The sequence below is a fragment of the Hippocampus guttulatus genome, chromosome 9, assembly GCF_054856545.1.
Source record: "Hippocampus guttulatus isolate MCC_2025c chromosome 9, RoL_Hgut_1.0, whole genome shotgun sequence".
In the NCBI taxonomy this organism is placed as follows: domain Eukaryota; kingdom Metazoa; phylum Chordata; class Actinopteri; order Syngnathiformes; family Syngnathidae; genus Hippocampus; species Hippocampus guttulatus.
This window is the reverse complement of record NC_141269.1, coordinates 2,125,001-2,147,262: the sequence shown is the minus strand read 5'-3', so window position 1 is coordinate 2,147,262 and position 22,262 is coordinate 2,125,001. Positions and strand designations below refer to the sequence as shown.

At 43.2% G+C, this 22,262-nt stretch overlaps 5 protein-coding genes across 11 annotated transcripts in view; all 5 read left to right on the top strand.

The window, feature by feature from the left end:
• The first annotated feature begins 72 nt into the window (after positions 1-72).
• Positions 73-9,502, top strand: pdia2 (protein disulfide isomerase family A, member 2). Its single transcript, XM_086119737.1, has 12 exons — positions 73-179; positions 3,138-4,058; positions 5,178-5,384; positions 6,181-6,314; positions 6,386-6,523; positions 7,726-7,842; positions 7,924-8,049; positions 8,151-8,342; positions 8,696-8,816; positions 8,933-9,111; positions 9,185-9,295; positions 9,385-9,502. The coding sequence occupies exons 2-12, from the start codon at positions 3,809-3,811 to the stop codon at positions 9,442-9,444; spliced, it is 1,635 nt and encodes a 544-aa protein (XP_085975863.1). The 5' UTR covers positions 73-179; positions 3,138-3,808; the 3' UTR covers positions 9,445-9,502.
• Positions 1,875-2,486, top strand: percc1 (proline and glutamate rich with coiled coil 1). Its single transcript, XM_086119148.1, has one exon. It carries the CDS (start codon positions 1,875-1,877, stop codon positions 2,484-2,486), a length of 612 nt encoding a protein of 203 aa, XP_085975274.1.
• A 146-nt stretch (positions 9,503-9,648) lies between the features above and the next one.
• LOC147199778 (uncharacterized) lies at positions 9,649-13,557 on the top strand. 5 transcript variants are annotated; one of them, XM_086119739.1, is made up of 6 exons: positions 9,649-9,914; positions 10,526-10,619; positions 10,950-11,036; positions 11,223-11,327; positions 12,215-12,434; positions 13,226-13,557. In XM_086119739.1, the coding sequence occupies exons 2-6, from the start codon at positions 10,553-10,555 to the stop codon at positions 13,323-13,325; spliced, it is 579 nt and encodes a 192-aa protein (XP_085975865.1). In that variant the 5' UTR covers positions 9,649-9,914; positions 10,526-10,552; the 3' UTR covers positions 13,326-13,557. The 5 variants fall into 5 exon arrangements, with proteins under 5 accessions (XP_085975865.1, XP_085975868.1, XP_085975866.1 ...); XM_086119740.1 differs by lacking the exon at positions 9,649-9,914 and adding an exon at positions 9,921-10,112 and having other exon boundaries at positions 12,215-12,306; XM_086119738.1 differs by lacking the exon at positions 9,649-9,914 and adding an exon at positions 9,921-10,112.
• A 287-nt stretch (positions 13,558-13,844) lies between these two features.
• Positions 13,845-21,127, top strand: LOC147199777 (lipopolysaccharide-induced tumor necrosis factor-alpha factor homolog). 3 transcript variants are annotated; one of them, XM_086119744.1, is made up of 6 exons: positions 13,845-14,675; positions 15,548-18,972; positions 19,041-19,192; positions 19,264-19,338; positions 20,545-20,713; positions 20,806-21,127. In XM_086119744.1, the coding sequence occupies exons 3-6, from the start codon at positions 19,057-19,059 to the stop codon at positions 20,912-20,914; spliced, it is 489 nt and encodes a 162-aa protein (XP_085975870.1). In that variant the 5' UTR covers positions 13,845-14,675; positions 15,548-18,972; positions 19,041-19,056; the 3' UTR covers positions 20,915-21,127. The 3 variants fall into 3 exon arrangements, with proteins under 3 accessions (XP_085975870.1, XP_085975871.1, XP_085975869.1); XM_086119745.1 differs by having other exon boundaries at positions 15,548-19,192; positions 20,548-20,713; XM_086119743.1 differs by having other exon boundaries at positions 15,548-19,192.
• A 128-nt stretch (positions 21,128-21,255) lies between these two features.
• The window catches only part of LOC147199776 (protein disulfide-isomerase), a 6,090-nt gene continuing 5,083 nt past the window's right edge, over positions 21,256-22,262 (top strand). The window contains exons 1-2 of the mRNA XM_086121151.1: positions 21,256-21,540; positions 21,862-22,062. Of these exons, the coding sequence (XP_085977277.1) occupies positions 21,378-21,540; positions 21,862-22,062 (364 nt within the window). The 5' untranslated portion in view covers positions 21,256-21,377. The remainder of the gene's footprint in view (positions 21,541-21,861; positions 22,063-22,262) is intronic.

Sequence of the window (22,262 nt, the reverse complement as noted above, 5' to 3'; positions counted from 1 at the left end):
CCCCCATGATGTCTGTCAGCCGTCTTCAATTGGTGAGTATTGTACTTTGACTCTTGATTTGAGTTAGACTTTGTTTAGTACCGAAATCCTCCTCTGACTTGTGATATTGTCCCTCACAGACTTCAGACCGAATGTAGAAGCGTCGAGTTTCCCTCTCCCGGCCATTTGAAAGAATGCAGGTACCCGAACACGTTTTATGTTTTGGAGGAGTGGCGGGGTCCTCGGTTTACGCAGTCACGTTTGGCCCAAACGTGACTGCGTAAAACTTAACTTGAGTTTTGTGTGTTCAAGTGATGTGCATATCCTAAATCTGTATCATCAGCCAATTTCTGGGGACATAATTCATATCGTTTTAACAAAATGGTACTAAGAATGGATTTGCTTAATCATCGTAACACAAATGAGAAACTAACATGATCTAGTCATTGCTAAACATGTTTTCAGTTGTTGCGGGGATCTACATCTGTCACATTTGGGTGTCATAAATTCCGTCAACTTAACAGAAATTGTAATCAAGATGGGACTTAATATTGACAAAAGAAATTAGACACACTTTCAACATGCATTACGGGGACCTAAATCTGTCACTTTTGTGGGGGTCATGCATCTCATCACCTTACTAGGAAAAAAAAAAAAAAAAAGATTTGCCAAAGGTTTTTGATGACGACGAAACAAACCAGAAACGATAACGTGCTTTTAAAGCGATGGAAAAATAATGACGTCTGCACATTTATGTGCGTGTGTGTGTGTGCATAGCGCTCGTGTGGCTAAAAGAGCGTGTAATTTGCGATCAGGCTATGGAGTGCCGCCATATTGCCGCTATTGATCTTGAGGCCTAAAGTCAACACGGAAGCCAGGATACTGAGGACCAGGGGTGGCCAGGCAGGGGTCTTGATAACACACAAATGCGCGCAAAAACACACACACGCACTAATACAGCCCGAGCACATCAACAGAATGTACCGTAATTGACTTGCGTGGATTTAGTGGCACTTCGAATGACGCTTTATGACAAAGCAAAGCATTTGTTTCTGTTGGAAGGTCCGAAAATATCAGTTTGGGCGTTTAAATGTCCAGTGTATCAATAAAGTATCCTTAAAAATGAGGTGTGAATATATCAGTGCAGGAAATTATCCAAAATGAGTCAGCAAATGGGCATTAAATCAATATTATTGTTTTGTGAATTTAAAAAAAATAATCTGGCGGAATAATTAGACGAATCTAACAATAAATGAACAGTGTCTAAATCAACAACTGTAGAAAAAAATTAAACTAATTATTGTATATTTTCTTAATATTAAACACTGTTGATTTAAAAAAAATAATCGACAGTGTAATATGTATAACGTTGTACCACAACATTCATCTAAAAATGTTTCAACGTGAAACCTTTTTTACATCACCAAATCGCTTTATTTTTCTTCCTCATCAAAAATGTTTTCTCATACAACGCAAAATATTACATTGCACTGTTTCGCATGTTGGGGGCCATGCAAGGGGGCTATTTTTTTGCCTCTCTTTAAAAGTCAAAACGGCGTGAAATTACATTTTACGCTCCTTTTATCCTTTAACTACCCTCATAACCCAACATGTGTTTATCTACGTGTGTGTGTGTGTGCGCGTGTGTGTGTGTGTGTGTGTGAGCGCCAACTTTCCATGGTGCCCCTGGCAGAAGCTCCATTAAAGTGTAGACCCCCTTCCCTGTTGCCTGGCGCTAAAGTAAATTTAAGATTGTTTGACCAACACAAATATTTACGCACACACACACACACACACACACACACAAAACGCAGGCGCGCAGACGCACACGCCTCACACAGTGAGGCGTATATATACCGTCAGCATTTTTGACAGACCAGTCATCACTCACGACAATGGCGACGGGCGTCCTGCGAAACTTCCAGCTGCGGGTGGCGTCCCCAGTTTACTTCCACCCGGAGGAGGAAGAGGAGGATGAGGAAGAGGAGGAAGAAAAGGGGTCCAGTGATGAAGATGAAGAGGAGGACTCCTCAGACCCCCGGGTCTCGTCAGACCCGCAGGACGCCACAGAGCGTCTGCTGAGGTTCGCCGACATCATCAGCCGAGACGTCCGCCGATATTTCGGCCGGCGCGAGGCGCAGGTCGTCTCCGGCGAAGGAGCCGCTGCCGCCGCTGGGGGGCGCCCGCATTACGACGACCCGCCGGGGCTGGCCGGGGAGGTGAGGGAAGGGACCCCAAAGGCAGCGGACAAGGGGCACCCCTCCTCTGAACTGGGTCCCCTGGCCGAGCTGTTTGAGTCCCGGGGCAAAGACCAGGGCCGCCCCATGAACGCCAGGCACCTGCCGCTCAGTTTCTGGACCGAGCCGGACCCTTACGATGGGGACGCCTCCCCACAGGACACCCACATGAACTACAGCCTGCACACTCTGGAAAACTCCCAACCAGACTTTAGCGACCTGCTGGCCAACTGGGACCCCAATCCGGACGACGCGAACGTGTTGCATTGACAAAAAAAAAATCCGTTTTTTGGTGGCATTTTATCAGCATCACTGTCACGAATTGTCACAAAGTTTCCTAAAAGTGTCAAAATAAACTAAACAAGTGTAATTAATGAGTGAAAAAATTAAATGTTAACATTTTCTACTAATTTATATTATAATTCAATGTCCGCTTTTTTTTGTGGGTCTACTCACGATTCGAGTGATAACCAAATTTCCTGCGATTAAATCAAACGGTCTTTCGGGCTGAATTATTTCTAAAACTTTGAAGGGCGCATCAGAGCCAATATAGCATCAACCCAAAATGGTCGACCTCTCGAGACTTTTTCGTCTTGACATCGCTGTCGAACTTCATGTTGCTAAGTGAAGTTGTCTCTGGGGCAGTGGCGTTATCAGCATTTAACGGTGACATGGGAAAAAGACATCATGCCGTAAGTGTTTGCTTTGCCACATGTGGCACCTGCCCAAGAATTCATTCATTTTTGCAAGCGCGCATAACCTGGTGAGAATTGAGTTGAGTTTTTGTGGTCCTAACATGACGCCCACTCTAGAACTTAGTGAGAAAAAAACAGGCCCCTGGAAAATTTGGGGAAAAAAAAAAAATCATCTCCTAACACAATTTTCACAAACTGACAGGAAATTTGGTGTCTGTCATTACAGGACGCACGAAAAAGTCTCACGGACCATTCGCCAAAAGAATTCCAGAGCTAGGACTATGAGAAAAAAAACGGACCTGAACACCAGTTTCGGGAATCGACATGAATGAATGAATGTCTGTCTGTCATAACAGGACCCACAAAAAAAGCCTCAAGGGTCCATGCTGGGAATTGAACGGGAAGTCGATCTATTTGGTTTGAAGCTGATATTTTGGAGGGAATTCCAGACTGTGGAATATGAAAAAAAAAAAAAAATCTGCTCCAGACACCAGTTTGATAGATTTGACGTGAAACTTGTCTCCGTGAAGTGTCTGTGATAACCAGACACACGAAAAAGTCTCAAGGACTCATTCCCGGAAAGGAACTGGAAGTGAACCAATTTAGTTTTAATTTCAAGGCGGGACGATGGAAAAAAAAGTGATAAAGAAGATGAAGGCTCAAGGAAAGCAGAAATATGCAAAATATCACTTGGCAAAGAGAAGATGATCAGCCAGTTTTGCTCCTCTGGGGCAACTTTTCACGAGAGGGAACAAAAAAAAAAAAAAAGAGAGAGCACTACGGGAGTGCACCTGATTGGCTGAGAGGGCCAGGCCAGTAGAATTCTGCCACACGCTCTCTCGAATGTTGTCAAAAAGGGTACAAACGTGACCCGCGGCTCCCAAGCGACCAGCTAAAATGAGGACGCCAACGTTGGTGCTCGCAGGCCTGTTGCTGCTGCTGCTGGCGTCCGGCCGGGCCGACGACAAGCACGGTGCGACGGAAAGCGTCACGGAGAAAAGCCCCGGAGATGCCCGGGAAGAAGTCGAAGAAGCGCCCAAGAAGGAGAAGGGCAGCGAAATCCGGGAGGACAACAACGTGATGGTACTCCATGGCAACAACTTTGCCAGGGCGCTCAACCAGACTGCCTTTTTGCTGGTGGAATTTTGTGAGTAGCAAACGCGCACAAATGCACATTCAAGCATTGAGGCAGTTTTCATTATTTGAACCTCTTCCCCCCCCCCCCAAAAAAATGGGAGTGTTTTAAATTTTATTTTTCTATTTTTTAATTCTTAAAATAAAAAATATTCTTTTCATTTCATTTTACACATAAAAACAGTTTGCGTTTGAGAAGTAATTTAAAATGTGTCATTTACATTTCAAGTATTTTAAAATATTAAACATTGTATTTACATTTCAAAATGCATTTCTGCATCTCTCTCTCTCTATATATATATATATTTAAACATGTTTAAAAATAATACTTATTTCTTAATGATTTTTCATTTTAAAGTGTTTGAAGAAACACAATGGCTTTGAATTAAAAATATTTTGAAATATATTTTATATTCATTTGTATTTTTTTTAATTTGGTTAAAAAACTTAATGAATATATTTTTTACTTATATTGGGAATTAATCTCCAAGTATTTAAACAATTTCCCCCAAATTTGAAATGAATTTATTTTACAAAAAGCAACCACATTTTTGTCAAAGGAATTAAATACAAATCTTCCGCATCAATAAAGAAAATCAAAAACAAAACATTATTGGATGGATAATATAATATAATAAAAAATGACAAATCTGTTTTGCCAAACAAGGATTATTATTCCATGAAAAAAACTACATTACAAAAGAAAAATCTCAGTTTTTTTGAATCTGCAATATTCTGCTTCATGGCATTCAGGGGAAAAAAATCTCTTTTAAGAATACTGATGCAGATTGTTGAAGTATTGACTAAACTACAACTTTTATTATTATTCTAATAATTTGTAGCGTAACGCTGCTTTTCAGTTTGTATTTAAAAAAAAAAAAAGATATGTTTTCACATGAATACTGTTCATCTTAGTATCAGGAGCGACTTGATCTTCGGGGGTTGAATTCTCCACGTGGAAAGCGGCCCATCATCCAGATGTGCTCCGGCTTCCACTTTCCCACGTGTGCGGGGAGCAAAGTTTCAAGTCCTATCAGCAACATGCAGTCTGTCCAAAAAGTCAGCGAGTCACCTTCCAAAGTTGTGTTTTTTTTTAACTTCTTTTGTTTTTTGTTGATGTTGTGGCGTGCAGACGCGCCGTGGTGCGGCCACTGCAAGCAGCTGGAGCCCGTCTTCGCCGAAGCGGCCGACAAACTGAAGAAGGATGGGCCGGGTGTGGCCTTGGCCAAAGTGGACGCCACCGACGAGAAAGAGCTGGCCGAGGAGTTTGCCGTGTCCAGCTTCCCCGTTCTCAAACTCTTTGTCCACGGCGACCGAAAGAACCCCATTGACTTCACCGGTACGCACAAAAAAAGATGAAAACGGTTGTAGTCGGAAGCTAAACTCGAGACACAAAGCACAAAGCCTAAGACCTTAAAATAACAGCTTTTTTTTTTTTTTGGCTTTCTGTTGCGGTTTAATTTCAATATCAAATTAATCTGTTTGTTTTTGTTTTTTTAATCCAATTCAAATTTGTTTTAGTGTCACTTTGACTTTTTTTTTCTTTTATGTTGTTTTTCTTCGTCAAATAAACGGCCATTTTGAATTCTTTCTCCGACTTGAAACGGACACTTTTACTTAGTTATGTGAAATTTGGTCAGCATCTCCTTCCCGAGTTGACCCACAAAAAAAGTCTCAAGAAGCCATGCCCGGAATTCACAGGAAGTCTGCCATTTTGGGTTTGAGCGGCCATTTTGGCTTGGAAGCAGCCTTAAGATTTTTTTTTTCTCTGAAAATTTTGCCTCTGAAGCCTTTTTCACTTCCGGACTTGAAATTTGGTCCATGAGTAGACCCACAAAAAAAGCTCAACAAGCCACGTCCAAAAATTGACAGGAATTCTGCCATTTTTGGTTGGAGTGGCCATTCCAGTCATGTATCGCTGTCCAGAATTTTATTTGAATTTCTAATCCAGCCCCGAAACCAGTTGGATTTAGCGACTTGAAATTTCATCGCCGTGTTTCTAAAGAGTATACCCACAAAAAGCCATCCCCGAATGCACACAGGAAGCCTGCCGTTTTGGTTTTGAAGCTGCCATTTTAGCCTCCATTTCCAAAAGCATAAAACAGGAAATTCTAACAACTCCAAACTGATTCCAGGTAAGAGGACAGTCACGGGAATCATCCAGTGGATGAAACGTCGCAGCGGTCCTGGCGCAACAGTCCTGGCCAATGCTAGCTCTGCCGCCAGCTTTGTTGATGCCCACAACATCACTGTAGTGGGATTTTTCAAGGTACGCCCTCACTACGACGGGTTGATACTCTGCCGTACAGATGGATCTTCATACCCAATTTTCTCGCCCAGAGTTTAGAAAGCGACGCCGCTAAGGAGTTTTCTGAGGTGGTTATGGACATTGCTGATACGGAATTCGCCATTACGACGTCTCCAGAGGTTTTCCAGGAGTATGAATTGAAATCCGACACGGTCGTGCTTTTCAAAAAGGTAAGTGCGCAACAGGGTGCCGTAAAATAAGCACAAAATGATTTGGGCGTTCAAAAAAGAAATCAAAAAATCAACTACAAATAGTCTGGGTTATCTTTTACATTTTTGTATGTTTTTGTAATGGGTTACTGTGTTCAAAAAAATAAAAATAAATAAAAAGTCCAATTTGAAAAGGGGCCGAGAAATTAATCGGTTGGGCTCTAGTCTGAAGCGGCCATTTTGAAACATGAAATTTGGTGGGCAAGTGTATGATAATTAGTCCCACGAAAAAGTCTTAAGAAGCTATACCCAAAAAGACAGAAGGAGTCCATAATTGTGGTATGAAGTAGGACCCGACCGATTTTTTTTTGGATGATTCTGATTCTAATATTTAGCTGAATAAAATTACAGTACCTGAAAATTGTCTGATTGATTTCATGAATATATCACCAATAAAATAACTTTTTGGGGTCCCTTAAAACTTATATCAATCAAGATATTAATTACCGTATTTTGTTGTTTTTTTTTAACCTCCATAACAGAGAAAAATCTGCATTTCTTATGTTGTGATGCAGTAATGTGTACCAAAAAAAACCTGATTTGAAGTTACCATTTTGACTGAGTAGTACACCCCCCCAAAAAAAGAGTTCATTTAATAACATGAAATTTGGTAGATGTCTATCATATGTAAGTAGACCCACCCAAAAAAATAATAAAAGCGCCAAAAAAGGCGCCAGGAGTCAAACAATGTGGGTTGAAGCAGCCATTTTGAATCAGCAGCGCACGTTTCTTCCTTTAGCTCATAGGTGTCAAACTCAGGTCCTGGAGGGCCGCTGTCCTGCATGTTTTCCAAGTCTCCCTGTTGCAACACACCTGATTCAAATGATCAGATCATCAGCAAGCTCTGCGCAAGCCTGACATTGAACCTGATCATTTGTATCAGGTGTGTTGCAACAGGGAGACTTGGAAAACATGCAGGGCAGCGGCCCTCCAGGACCTGAGTTTGACACCTATGCTTTAGATTAAAGAAAAATATATATAATAAAAATAATTTCGCACCCAATGTGGTTTTGATTGCCAACATAATCTTCCTCTCATAACTTTGTTGCTGTGAAGTGGGAATTTCTCCATTGTGAGACTATTAAAGGTTTTCTTATCTTAATTTGGGTACGTTGGATGTCTTTCATGAGTCGAGATCATGTCGGATGATTTTTGTTTTTTAGTTTGACAACGGTAGAGTGGATTACGCTCTGCCCGACGATAGCAAGCTGGACAAAAGCAATCTGACCAACTTTATCCAAGAAAACAGCTTGGATCTAATCATCCCCTTCACTAAGGAGGTAAAGACACACACACACACACACACACACGTGCGCACCCACACTTACCAACACAAAATTGGCTTTGTGTTGTTTGTGTAGACGGGGGATAAAATCTTCAGCTCCAGCATTCGCCTTCACTGCCTGCTCTTCATCAACTCCACAGTGGAGAGCCACACGGCACTCGTGGACCAAGTCCGGACCGTCGCCAAGGCCTACAAGGGGAAGGTAGCCCTCGATATCTCCAACCCCCCCCCCCCGTAAAAAAAACGTGTTGACGAAAACACAACACGCCAAATCCCATTGCTTTTTTTTGCACTTCCCTTCAGATGCTGTTCATCACGATCGATTTGTCGGGCGATGTGTCGTTCGTGCTTGAATTTTTCGGCGTGTCGGCGGCTGACGTGCCCACGGCTCGCATCATCAGCATGGATACGGGCAAGAAGTTCAAACTGGACACGGCGGATCTCTCCGCCGACCTGCCGCCATTTTGTCAGAAGGCTCTGGATGGTACGGCCAAGGTAACGTGCACGCTAACTCACTCAGGCTAAATCCTAAACCCAAACACGCATGCATTAACAGTCCGTTACTGTAGTACGGTATCACGCCACACAGTGGCGGCTCTTTAATTATTGTGTCAGTTAGTCATCCTTTTTCCTTCAAACCTTTGTCATACACTTTCCTCTCGTCTCGGGAGACTCGGTCGGTATATGTATCCGACCGCCGTGCTCTTGAGTCGCGTACGGCGAGGCTGAGTGACAGTTGTTTTCTTTAAGCAAGTGCTTGTGGAAAAGTCTTTCACTCACTCACTCTCTAGCTGTATGATTGGATGCTATCGTAATCTCATTGTCATCAATTTGTTTTTGTGACGCAGCCTTACTATCGCAGTCAAGACGTGCCCGAGGATTGGAATAAAGAACCCGTTAAGGTCCTGGTGGGGAAGAATTTTGAGTCTGTTGCTCTGGATCCAGCAAAGAACGTCTTTGTGGAGTTTTGTGAGTTCCCTTGTTCTCCGTAAAGCTTCCTCAAATTTTTTAGATGTCATCATGGCTATGTGAGATTCTTACTGAGATTTCATTTAAACGGGTGAAAAAAAACATTTCAATTGCAGATGCTCCCTGGTGCGGCCACTGCAAGGACTTGGCCCCCATCTGGGACCAGCTGGGCCAAAAGTACGCCGGGCACGATGACATCATCATCGCCAAGATGGATTCCACGGCCAACGAGCTGGAGGCCGTCGCCATCAACGGCTTCCCCACGCTCAAATATTTCCCCGCTGGTGGAAAGGAGGTACCGACGCACGTATTTCACCACATGTTTATGGCGATAGCCGGAGACGCGATTCGCGACCGTTGTCCTCCAGGCGGTGGAGTACTCGGGGAACCGTGATCTGGAGACATTGTCCAGGTTTCTGGACAACGGAGGAGTTTTGCCCAAGGAAGACGACGACGACGAAGATGATGACGATGAAGCAGTCTGTGTTCGCATGCTATCCCCAAAATTAATATTCCTTCCTAATTATCGTGATAATAATGAATGTATTTTTTTTTGTTTTTGGGACAGAAAGAGGGCGAGTCTTCGGAGACGGCTGCCAACGCAACATCTGATAAAGAGGAACTTTGAGGACATTTTTCATGTTTTTAACTCAATAAAACCACTTTGATCGGGGGGATCGAAGCCATCTATTTTTCATTGATTGCGATTCTTAGTGATGACTGTTTCATTATCATGATAGTCAATCATAATTTATTTTCGGACAGATACTGTCAAACCTCATTACGACGTACCTTAACAGACAAAACCAATCGGTACATTATAACGCCAGTTTGTAGTCACCATTTTCCAATAAAATTTGTATTTGTTTTTTTTATCTTTTTTTTTTTTTACAACTTGTAGTAATTTCAGTGCCCGACAAGCGTCATCTGTCCTGACCTTGTTCGACCGTCACTTTATTGTCGTCATTCAATAATACGCGCACGGAGGGTTTGCTGTCACTAAATCAAATGTTTCACATTCCTGTCTAAAAACAAGTTCGGCAGGTTGTCGTCAGTCGCGATGTTCTTCCGTTCGCATGCTTTCTTCCTTTGTCCAAGGTAAGAGCGGCGCTCACACTCTTGAATTCGCAACCGGTCTCATAGCTTTGGAGAGTTTGTCGCAGTTGAAAAGCTGCCAGTGAGGGATGTTGTGGATTTGAGTTTCTCCACATAAGATTAGCAAGTAGCCCCGCACCTCGGCCTCCGGTCATGGAAATACGTCTGGCTTTTCCAAGAGATTTCTTGTACCTGTATAAGGTGACGACCGATTGCATGACGACCGAAACGTTCTGAATGATAAAGTCACTTGTTTTTCGGTGAAATGGCCGAGCAATCGTGTCCTTTTCTTGTGTTTATTGACTGCTGCTCCCTATTTGCTACTTTTCCAACGACCGAGTCGTGACTCGGGGAAGTCGTCGGCTCTCCGTACCCGTATGAAGTCAATATTTCACGCGTTTACTATTTCAGACCCAATCATTGGGACAAATGCACGCTGAGCACACCCCAGACAGGAAAAGGCGAATCTTAGAGGATGACTTTTTCTCAACTGATTGAAACCATTCCGACTTCAACCTGTTCAGCTCATTCCAGCTCGCTGTCTATTCTCCCACGTCATCCAATATCATTCCACAAATGACATCCTCCCGTTTGAAGGCTGTTTTTCTGCGCAGCTTCCCGCTTGAGCGAACGATCTGCCGATGGAACCGCCTTCGTATGAAGAGGCGACAGCCCACCAGCGGCCTCCGCCGTCCTATGAAGAGACAAGTTAAGTGACGACTCATCAAGCACTTTTGCATCCAATATTGCAAGTGTACTTCTTTTCGTCAATATCGGGCCGGTCCTTAATTTAAGGTATCGGGTCCTCGTGGAGGCTGCTGATGCTAGACACCGATACTAGATGCAAAAAAAATAATAATAATCTGACATGGAGTAAGTACTGTCCGGCAGTAGTTAGCGCAATACTGCGACAGATTGACACCTCTGTTGAAAAGAGTTGTTTTTTTTCTCATTGTGCTCAATGAAATGTTTTAAATCAAAAGTACATGTATTCGGTACTCGTTAAGGATGGGTACTCAAAGAGTCAAATTTTTGCAGCAACTCTCCAGCCGGGTCCAACTTCCATCTTGAGCGCACCCACCGAGACGCCCACCCTCACACCGCAAGTCACCTGCGATCAATCAGGCACGGTTATGTAAATCTCAACCTGATTGTACAAAAATGGAGACTTCATTCCAAAGTCACTCCAGCCTAAACTTTTAAAATTATAGTTAGACCCCCTCGGCAAAGACATCAATTCAACGGCAACTTCTCTCTCTTCTCTCGATAGATTCAAGTAGGTTGTGATCGATCTGAGTGGCTGTTTTGCAGGAACTGTCCAGCCGGATCCGTTTCCCATCTTGACGACGACCACCCAGACATCGCGAGGCTACGTCCGTCAGACGCCGCAAGTCTTTGTCCGTCAACCAGCAGTGGGTATGTCAATCTTACCTACATCATTTTTGTCATGTTGACGTCGCTTCGCGGGCAGACAAAATCCGAGGGGGACCTGGAATACTGCAAACTTCGCACCAATTTGTAATTCAAGCAGACATTCACATTTCTGCTTCGACTTTGGCTATTTTTTTATTTTTGCTTTTTGTGTCCAGCACTGTTGCCACAGTCACCTTTGTTACTTGTTATAATATTGCCTCGAGTGACGAAATAAATTTCAAGATACGAAAGGTCCAAATACAGTATGGGCCGCTAATCGCAGCTCCGAGTTTCCTGAACGCAACATACTTCTAGCTGCTCTGTCATTGGCTACTACCGAGCATCTTCCTGGCATCCCATTAGCTAAGAGGGACCTCTACCGAACGTGTCGTTGTGTGTCAATAACTAGATATGCAGTGTCCTCATCAATCGCCCCTCGGGTCATTAGCCGTTCCGATAGTTCGACGTAAATGTGAACCACCCAGAAAAAGTGTTCACCAGTCGGGCGATCGCTCACTATGCTGATGTTTGCCTTGGACATTTTCGAAGTATTGTTCAAACATCCTCGGATCAGTTCCTTCCAAAACGGCAGGCAAAACCCACTTCTGAGAGAGAACGTGAACTAAAGAGGGCAAACAAAAACGATGAGGTTGTTCAAAGTTAAATGACCATCGTTTTTATCATTTATGCTTTACATTATGCACAACTCTGTGCAATAATAATAATAATCTGTGCACTTTACAAAGTAACGTCTTTCTGTACTTGCTTAGGGAAGTTGTCACTTGAACACGTGCACGTGTTACTTAATATCTCGTTCCCGGCATCACGGGTGCCCGCTCCACTGTACGTTTCATTTGATATCCTCGCGCGTCCGTCTTTTTCTCCCTCAGTCAGCACGGCCCATCAGCAGAGACAGCCGACAAGCACGGCGCCCGCAGCGCAAGCGGTGGTGACGCAGCCGCAGACGCAGCGGACCATTCCCGTCAGTGACCCGCCGAACCCTGCCGGTTATGTTCGATGTTCAAAATGTCAGCGGGAAGTCAAGCCTACAAAAGTCCTGATCCCGTCGTCAGCTGCCTTCCTCACATGTGCCCTTCTCATCGCCTCAGGGTACGCTCCTGGCTCGTTGATAACGTTGCCTTGTGCCACTCATTATTTTATGTCGGGAATATAATGCCATTTACCGGAGGTGGGCGCATCAGTAAATGTTGCCAATTCGTCATTCGCCGTAGACCGGGCCGCCCGTTCGTCATCGTCAGTCCGTCATTATAAATGTAACCGCGCTGACGTCATCAATAAATTACAGTTTGTCGATGCTCTTTTTGAACGGTCATCTCTTGATCATCATCCTCATTTTTTTTTTTTTCTGCGTCACATCGGCAACAGCCAATTTGACGTTTACTACGTCAGGGAGGCACAACACAGGGGAGGCGCAGTCAAATAAAGCTTAAAAAAAAAAACAGAGTCACATACACGGCATGATGATTTGTGAAATAAAAACAATAGCGAACAATGTCATTGCGGTCCACCTACAAAAAAAAAGCGAAACAACACAGCTTCCTTTCCTGGCTCGGACAAGCTAAAAAGGTTTGGAGAATGGGAACCGAAATAGAACCGATATAGATTTGGGAGCCAACACACTCATAGGTAGGTCAACGACAAACACCCAAAGCCCTAACCTGACTGTTTAACCTACCCCCCCCCCCCCGACCCCGACCCTCCCAGCCCTCACCGGAAGCCCCTAATCCACCTTAAATCGAACCCCTCCAACCCAAACTCTAAAAGCTAACTAAAACACAACCTTAAACTGTAAAACCCTAACGCTTACCCATAAAACCTCCAAATAATTCTCAGTTCGTTCATCGTCACCCCTTTGACGTTTTGTTCCGCTTGCCTTTCAGCGCCTTTTGCGGCTTCTGCCTGATTCCGTTTTGCATGCCCTCCTGCTGGGACGAGCACTACTTCTGTCCTCGTTGTCGGAAACATCTTCTACGCATCTAGGAAGCGCAGTGAGCAATAGCCGATGGCTCATGGGCGGGCTAATGACTGGTATCAACCGCTGTGCGGACCTTTTTGCAGTTTGTCAAACCACCGAGGAACAAATCAAGTGTCATGATTTCTGATTGTGTCAAGTTTCGGTTTGTGACCAACAGGTGGCACTGTTGGTCCCTCCCTGCAGCTGCACACCTGTTGGTCGGTATGTAATTAGCAGTATAAAAGGACTCCCACCCGACCACTCATTGTCGAGTCATTGTTTCCTTGTTTGCTGCTGTCAGGTTTGTTTCAGTCATGTTTTGGTCACTGGTATGTTTTAGCTCCAGTCATGATTTTTGTTTGATACTTTGTTTGTTTTGGATTTACAGTAGTTTTCTCTGTATTTTATCAATACAACTCAAGTACAACCTGTTCCTCCCTCCTGCCTGCTTTTTGGGGTCCACCAGCACCTCGCAACGTGACAGATTGCTGGTATGAAATATGCAAAGGTTGAGTTTTTGCATGTAAATTATATTCTTGTTTTCAACTGTATGTTTTATTCTTGATGATTATGTATAATTGTAATTTTACACACATGTTTATGATGGTTGCCGGGCACGCGGATTTGACAAATTTACACAGAAGCACTTGCATGCTATGCTGCGTTCAGACCAAAGGTGAGACGAGATCCAGGGCCTTGGGCAAATGAAAGTCCAGAAGCTTGGCTAGATGAGGAGTGAGACCCGAGACCTTGGGGTGATAAGGAAGGAGATTGTGAGTCTTGGCCAAACAAGGATGCAGATTCAGGACCTTAGCTGAGAAGATCCGGAGCCTAGAGCGAGGAAGGGGGCACGTCCAGAACCTTGGGCCTATAAGAAGACAGATCCAGGACTTTGGGGTATCGCCCAGGAGACACATTTGATACTTTGAGGCTGAAGAAGAAGCAGTGCCACGGCGTTACTGCTGATAGGGAGACGGCACTAGAAGAGATCCCGTCCTTTGAGCCAATCTGTGGTCGGCAGATGGCAGCATCATGCATGGACCATGAACAAGTCACCTAATGCATAGCTTTAAGCCACTTTCAGTTTCAAGTGAAAGCGGTGACCTTATATTGTATTGTTGGGTTTTGTTTGTTTGTTTTACAGCTCTTAATAGTTTGGGTGGCAGAAATATGTCGTCCGTCACTGTAACCTCATTCGACTGCTCTTCCGTGGTCATCATTCAACACTGCGCCCAAGATGTTTGCGCTCTGTGGGGGGAAAAAACCCGCCAAATGTTTCACATTCCAAAGGCCAAACAAGTCTAACAGGCTGCAATGTGATGTTGCGCTCAGTCTTGACGTTATTCCACTCAGTTTGGTTTCCTCCTTTGTCCAAGGTAAGATTGGCGCTCTAATATCTCAACTGTCACCCTCTTAATCCTGTGACTGTTCTTAAAAGCTCCTGAGAATTTGTCAAAGGTGCAGGAACATGAACGAGGATTGTCGTTGACTCTTGTTTCCCCACACGGGATAAGCGAGTACCCTCTCGCTAGGTCTGAAGAGTAACCACAAGCCTCTGGTGTTAGCATTGTCCCTCCTCCGAACCCCCTAACAGCAACACCTGTAATGATCTTCTCAAACTAGATAACTTTTTTTTGTCTTTCACAGTGGTTGCGCTGTGAAACTTGCCAGATAAAATAAATATTCTGCGTTTTGGACCGGGCGAGATGTCACACTATCACAATGTGGTGTACTGGTATTTGAAAAGCGACTTGGGGGGGGGGGGGGGGGAGAAAATGGGGAATTACTGTAAAGTGTACGTAGCATTTCACCTCATGCTACGTTTGCTAACCGGCAAACGCTAATAGCCGATTAGCAAACGCGGTGGGATGAAACAAATTCGTTTCCTCAAGTTCTTTTTTGGAGGTTTAATAATCTGGTCATGATAATGAAGTTTACGTAATAAAGCTGTTCGTTGAAAGCAAAATCGGCCAGTGGAAAATGAATGACGCGGAAGCGGGACTTTAAAGTGTGAACATCATAGGGCTGGAAACGGAAATGTGGTACGTTGAAAAGAAATTCCATTTTATCTGGTTGTCTGACAGTGCGACCGTCGTGAAGGACAAAAAAAAAAGTTGTGTAGTTTGAGAAGATCTTTAGCCTAACCACTAAGCCTCAAGGAGGCCCCAAGCCTCCTTTACGCAAACACCGTGACAACCAGCCCCGTGATTTAGCCTTCTTTCTATATGTTGTTCTGTTTGCATTTCAGCCTCTTTTGTGGCTTCTGCCCGACTCCGCTTTGCATTCACGACTGCTCGAACGCCTACCACCTCTTTGTCGGAAGGGGCTCCACATCTATGGCTCGTATTGACTGATCTCAAGGACTTTGTGGACTTTTATGTAGTTGTTTGTCCACCCAATGATCAATCGCTGGGGATCAACTCAATGAGAGTGTCGTCGTTAATAACAGCATCTATTTTGATGGGAAAATTTGATGCATGTGAAATATATATTTTTTTCTCAACAGCACAGTCTGAGCATGTTTTAAACAATGGCTAGTGATCATTGCTCTTATCTTTTTTTTTTTTTTTTTTTTTTTTTAATGAGGGCTTGCGTTTATTTGCACGTGCAATCACTGCATTGTGATATCATTGTTATTGCTCACAATAACAAATAATTGGTATTGTTTCCGTGCATTTCCCCGTTTCAACAATAAGTATTTGAATGGGCTATGCTGTTTCGCGGTGCAATCGGTATCTTTCGCGATGATGACATCAAATTCTGTTCCAATTTTTTTTTTATCGGCGTCTTCCCTTTGTGTACATCTGTTTCCATAAAATTTGAGTTTTCATGTGGCTGGCAGTTATCACTCAATCACTTTTATGATTATTCTCATCCTCATCAGCAATGATAGTCATGCAAATAATTCACATCATTGTACTTGATTCTCATGGCTTTTGTGAATTGCTTATTCTTGATTTCCAGTCAAAGTAACCGATTTGATATTCTTATTTCATCATTGAGAGAGAAAAGAGTTGCTTTCTTGAAAATGTCATTAGTTTTAGGTTATATTGTACCGTCTGTTTTTTCTTTACTCAAAACAACACCTGCCAGCTCTGGAAAACACCCTATAAAAATATTTTTTGGTCTCCATTGCATGTACTTTCTTATTATTGTCCCAATTAAAAGTTGTATTCTGAGTTGAAGCTAAATATTTCTCATATCTGCGTGTGCCGCACCCCTAAAAGTCTTCGAGCGTCATTCGCAACATTATTGGATGTTATGAAACACGGCTCCGTGAGTGTTATGCAAGTGCAATAATGAACGTGTCACAAGGGGCAAGTGGGGGCATATGTTGCGGCACATGTCGCAAATTTGGAGCCGCACAAGTTGCATTTCAGTCAGCAACAAAAGCGCTAACTGACGAGCGAGCACAATGGATTGTGTGAGCACTTGGCGCGTGAATAATGTTGATTGGTGGATAATGTATAGACTGACTGACTATGTATAGCCTGCTCCTGAAGTCGTCTGGCAACTTCACCGGTCCAGAAAAAAAAAAAAACGCGAATGTGAACTTGTTTTAACCTCCCCTAATGTCAGATAGATTTGTAATGTAGGTCATGTCACGTTCGCTCCCCTGTCGTGTCGAAAAGAGGTCAAGTCCTTTCGATTGTCAGACACTTGAAAACCACGTTTAGAAGAATTCATGAGTACTGCTAACATTGCACAGATACACGAACAAGTGGGACATACTGTTCCATATTTTAAAAAAAACACTGTGTTTTTTGTTGTTGAGTTTTTTTGTTGATTTTCATGGAAAATATTTATTACTGGTTCCTTAGCATCTTTTCCAATAATTTGGCGGGGAGGTTAAAAAAAAAAATGACGTATAATTTTCATTATATATAATATTGCATTGCGACTGGAGTCAAATGGATAACACTGGAATTGGTATCGGGCCGATACCGGGCTTATTTTAAAGTATCGGGGACTCGCAGAGGCTGCTGATACCAGCCACTGATACTTAAAAAATAAATAAATAAGAATAATCTGACATTAAATTGGTCTTCCTCTGCCGTAGTTGGCGCAAGATTGCGGCACCTTGACAAATTGGCGAATCTTCTTTTTGGGACTTAATTTAGTAATTGTGATCTTCCTTCTTGCAATTTTTGGAGAATCCCTCTGTGCTGCTCTTTGTTGCTCTTGGGTGCAAACCGCACATATGCCGTGACACGCTGCCTCATAATTGGAGTGTATCGCATCCTAATTGGGAATAATTGAATGGTATCATATTGCATTGCAATTCCAGTCCATTGTGTGGCATCAAACATTTTAACGAATGGTATCGACATGAGATTTAATCAAATGGTATCGCATCGGGTGAATTTTACGATATCGCAGTTGGAGCGGATCAACTCGTGCGAAATCTATCATAATCGGAGAGAGTCAGTTGCTCCTGTAATTTTATTTGTGTGATTCAATTCACAAAATACAAATGTTTATTTTTGTGTGTTGTTGGTTGACAAAGGCTAGCCGTCAACTAGTATGTTTTACTCAGAGAGCTTGGGTGGATTTTTTTTTTTTTAAACCTACTTATGACCTATACACTTTAGGTAACATCTGCTGTAATTATAGGATGTCAGGATGTCGTAACTATTTTGTAATTGCAGTAAAGAACTGGTTGGACAGGCTTTGATCTTGCAGCTATTACCGACAACTTACATGTCGCATCGTCACAGTCGAGCTCGCGACTCTCCAAGGTAAGACCGCCGCTCTCGGATCTCACACACATCATATCGACTCTCCTTTCGGTCCTGACGGACGCACAGCACGGATGTGAAAGACGCATTTGCCTCCATTTGACTTGAGGTGATTTTTTGTGAGTTGACCAAATGACACAAGGTCAATGCTTGAAGATGGATCGTTCACAAAATATGGACTACTTTTATTGGGAGGGGCAGGGGGCTGTTCTCTGTGATTGGCCAGCAACCATTCTAGGGTGTGGCCTGTCCAAAGACAGCTGGGAGAGGTTCAAATAATGGATGGATTGCATGAAGTTTGGAAATATTTTGGTTGTAACAATGCAAACCTTTTCAGCATTTTAAACTATCCTTCCAAATTTGATATAGTCTACAAAGTAGTACATGACCATTCAAAACTAAAATGAGAATGAACATGCTTGAGAAAGAATATGAAACAAAATAAATCCATTTAAAAATCAACTCAGAAAGTTCATGATTGATGTTCATTGACAGACATGAAAGAGGAGGACATTTTTGCTGTCATTCTAGTTTTTTTTTTTTTGGCGGGGTACTTTATAAATGCAGAATGTAATTTCGGTTTGTTTTTGTTCACGGAAATCTCCATTTTAGTTTGGGTTATTTTTGTCAGTTTCCGTGAACTATTGCATTACAGGGGTGTCAAACTCATTTCTGTGAAACCATATCAGGAAGTCCAGAATAATGGGATATTCAAGTATAATTTAAGTTACTGTAATGAAGGTTTTGGCAACAAGAAAAGTTAAAATAGCTCTTTTATATCTGACATACGAGAATTTGAAGTATCGGTCAACATTTTAGTAAGCATCACAGAAGTCAACATTTTTGATTTGCTTTCGCAGGCCACATCAAATGATACGGCGGGCCAGATCCAGCCCCCGGGGCTTGAGTTTGACACCTGTGTATTACAACCTCGGTAGGAACAGAATCTGCTGAAAACGCATCCTCACTACTCATTTGTCTTCATTGTCAGCTTTTTTTTAGGTTGGTCAGTACCTCGATGGAGCCTCTGACGTACAACGAGGCCACAATGCTACCTTCCGCCGTGGCCGTGGAAGACTTTGAAGTTTGCCCTCCGCCTTCTTATTACGCTTCCGTTTGCCAGCATTCAAACCCGCCTCCTTATCAAGAAACCAGTAAGACCCAGGTTGAACAAATCCAGTCTCGAGGATAAGTGAGCCTTTTTCAACGCCGATTGTGTGTCCAGATCCGTTTCCTGCCTTGATGCCAACTATCTTCAATGCCCCTCAGACCTTTCCAGTCATCCATTCAACACCGCCGGGTACGTGACCAACTGAATACCTCCAAGTTCAAGTCACAGAAAATCGACTGTACGTCAGTGTCCTTGGTTCGCAAAAAGTTGGTTGAGGGCTGGCTGAGGTCGAGATAACTGGCACACAAAGTAGAAAAGCTAACAAAGTAAAAGCAGTCGTAGAACTCGACAAACTCATTTGCCCAACGTTAGTGACAAATCGATCCACATCAAAAGTCCTTTGTTCACAAAAAGGTGGCAGATTTGAGCTGAGAATTGAACGCCAGCGGAATAGAACAAGTGAAAGCACTTGTTGGAAGCAACTCATTTGCATGACACGAGACACGAATCCGCATCGGTTCTTTGTTCACAAAAAGCTGGTCAATAACCAACGGTGGCTAAAAGTCCCATCAAGCCAACCGGGAAGTATGAACCTGCCAAAGTCAAAAAAATGTAACAGATGCATCTCAAATTAACAAGGTGGGTCACAGTAGATGCCAACCAATGTGTTTTGTTCACAAAAAGCTGGTCGATACCAGCGCCCACTGGGAGTCAGATCAGGACAGCGAAATCAGGTTTAAGTGTGTACTTCCTGTTTTTGTGTTGCTGATTTAACTGTCGGCCAGGTCCGACATCAACCATTTTCTTGTAAACAAACCACTTGGATAAGAATGGCAAGTTTTATTTTAGCAGGTCCCTTGCTTCCTGTTTTGGTGTCTTGACACGACACTCACTTTCTATGGTCAATGATTTTTGTCAGGGAGTAGAAACCTAGCAAAAAAGAAAAAAGCAGTTAGCAGTGCTAAACAAACTCAATTTCCAAACATCTGCAACAGAAGATCCTCATCAAAGTCCTTCGCTCAGAAAAATGTGGGAGCTTTACGACCCAAATAAAAAAAACAGGGGTACCCACAGCGGCTCCTCTCTCTCCTATGGTTGAGAGGAAAGAAATGTCATCTGTGCTGTATGTTGCACACAGAGCATATTTGACAATAAAAGCAGACTTGACTTGATTTGACTCGATCTGAACACAAAACCGAAAAACAGCAGTCACAGCCGGGCCACATCAAAGCCCTTTGTCCACAAAAAGCCAGTTGCTGGCAGCGCTATCAGGAGCACACAAACGTGAAGTAGAATCCGACCAACATCAAAGCAGGGCTCAACTTTGATGTCCCACGCTCACTCCCAAAAATTCAAACTCTAATATCCTTTGTGTCCGTATTTGTTTACAAACAGCAGCGGTGGTGTCCCAGCCAACGTCCGAACCAACTTCAACGACGTCCAACCTGCTCGGCTCTCCGGGCAGCGTTCGGTGTCCGCACTGCCGCCGCGACATTGTCACCAAAATCAAACAAATGCCCTCGAAGAGGTCTTACACTTTATGCTGCGTCCTGTCGTTTTCTGGGTAATTAGCACCTTAGCATGTTAGCATCTTGCCACTTTTTACTAACCATTTTTCTGATTTATTTATTTATGTATTCATTTATTTTTGCCCAGGCTGGTTTGTGGCTTCTGCCTGATTCCTTTCATGATTCCAGACCTGTGGGATGTTCATCACTACTGTCCTCACTGTGGAAAACATCTACACGTACATCATAAATCTTGACGTGGATCCACTCTGGATTATTTGGACGCTTTTTGTATGCAGATCGAGGAACTTTTTTTGGGGGTGGGGGCGGACTTAAAAAGAAAACAAGGCCTAAACGTGGACCAAAAAAACAACAACAACTATACCTCAAAAAATGGAATTAGCATCTTCAGAAAACATGTTTTTCTTGGGACTCATAACAGTAAAGACATTTTGGCATTAAACTTTTGAACAGAAATATTACTTTGGAGTATTTTTCTTCCTCGACACAATGATTAAGTGTTTTTTCCTCCACTTTGACCTTGTTTTTTAGGCAAAGTGCATTAGGCAACTATTAGCAATTGTCTTGATATGAGCAACCGCCAACGACGGGGCTCAGATAGCAACGAGTTAATGAGCGACAAGACCGACTTGATAACATTCACAACTACCCGTTCGGCCCTGGGACACTCCCGTCCTTAACTCGCAACGCGTTGCAACAATGGCGAGACGGCTGTTGCTACTGCTGGGGGCGGCGGCCTTGTGCCTCGCTGCTAGCGGGCAGGACGCGAAAACGCTCCCGGAGAAGGATGGCATTTTACAGCTGAGCAAGACAAATTTCCACGTCGCGCTGAAGACCTACAAGCAGCTACTGGTACACTTCTGTAAGTTACTCAACGCCGTGCTTCTGTTTAGATTGGGCGAAGTGACATCATCGGAACTACTTGCGGATTGCAGATTGTGTATTTGTTTTGGATCTTTGGGCCCTCCTTGCCCTGTTTTGAAATTGTGCAAGCGAGCAAACGCATCTTGATGAAAATACGCTAGGCTTGTTGAAATCGTCTTTGATGTTTTTTGTAAAAAAAAAAAAAAAAAAAAAAAGATTTTTAGGTTTCCTAAATTCCAAATGATCTTGTTTTTGACGTAACTTGCGCTCGGCTCAACGAAGACTCCAAATCGTCTTTGATGTTTGTTCCCCCGTCCAGATGCTCCGCTGTCCGCAGATGGCCGTCATTTGTCGGAAGTGTTTCAAGAAGCCGCCGGCGAGCTGCAGGACTCGGACATTAAGTTGGCGACGGTAGATGTGACGAAAGACAAAGAGCTAGCCAAAGAACTGAACGCAACAGGACCGCCAAACATCAGGCTCTACCTTTTCGGAGAGAAACTAAACTTCGTGTCCTGCCCCAGTGAGTTAAATTTCAGTGATGAAAAAGAGCTTCACAATAAACTGAGTATTATGATAATGCATAGAGCAGTAAGTCATGGTTTAATGTCGTGTGAGGAAAATGTATTGTATCTCAATTTTTTTTTCCTTAATCTGAAGCGCATAGATTTCCTTTTTGTTCAATATTTAAAATATTGGGGTTGGTTTTCTGCATACAAACAA

What these genes read in the sequence shown, in the direction of transcription:
- percc1 (XM_086119148.1), top strand. Translation starts at nt 1,875, where the DNA reads ATGGCGACGGGCGTCCTGCGAAACTTCCAGCTGCGGGTGGCGTCCCCA.
- pdia2 (XM_086119737.1), top strand. Translation starts at nt 3,809, where the DNA reads ATGAGGACGCCAACGTTGGTGCTCGCAGGCCTGTTGCTGCTGCTGCTG. An exon ending in TCATCCCCTTCACTAAGGAG is followed by an intron (nt 7,843 to 7,923) that starts GTAAAGACACAC and finishes TTGTTTGTGTAG; the next exon opens with ACGGGGGATAAAATCTTCAG. An exon ending in GAACGTCTTTGTGGAGTTTT is followed by an intron (nt 8,817 to 8,932) that starts GTGAGTTCCCTT and finishes TTTCAATTGCAG; the next exon opens with ATGCTCCCTGGTGCGGCCAC.
- LOC147199778 (XM_086119739.1), top strand. Translation starts at nt 10,553, where the DNA reads ATGGAACCGCCTTCGTATGAAGAGGCGACAGCCCACCAGCGGCCTCCG. An exon ending in AGTCACCTGCGATCAATCAG is followed by an intron (nt 11,037 to 11,222) that starts GCACGGTTATGT and finishes GCTGTTTTGCAG; the next exon opens with GAACTGTCCAGCCGGATCCG. An exon ending in GCCCTTCTCATCGCCTCAGG is followed by an intron (nt 12,435 to 13,225) that starts GTACGCTCCTGG and finishes CTTGCCTTTCAG; the next exon opens with CGCCTTTTGCGGCTTCTGCC.
- LOC147199777 (XM_086119744.1), top strand. Translation starts at nt 19,057, where the DNA reads ATGGAGCCTCTGACGTACAACGAGGCCACAATGCTACCTTCCGCCGTG. An exon ending in CATCCATTCAACACCGCCGG is followed by an intron (nt 19,339 to 20,544) that starts GTACGTGACCAA and finishes GTTTACAAACAG; the next exon opens with CAGCGGTGGTGTCCCAGCCA. An exon ending in TGCGTCCTGTCGTTTTCTGG is followed by an intron (nt 20,714 to 20,805) that starts GTAATTAGCACC and finishes ATTTTTGCCCAG; the next exon opens with GCTGGTTTGTGGCTTCTGCC.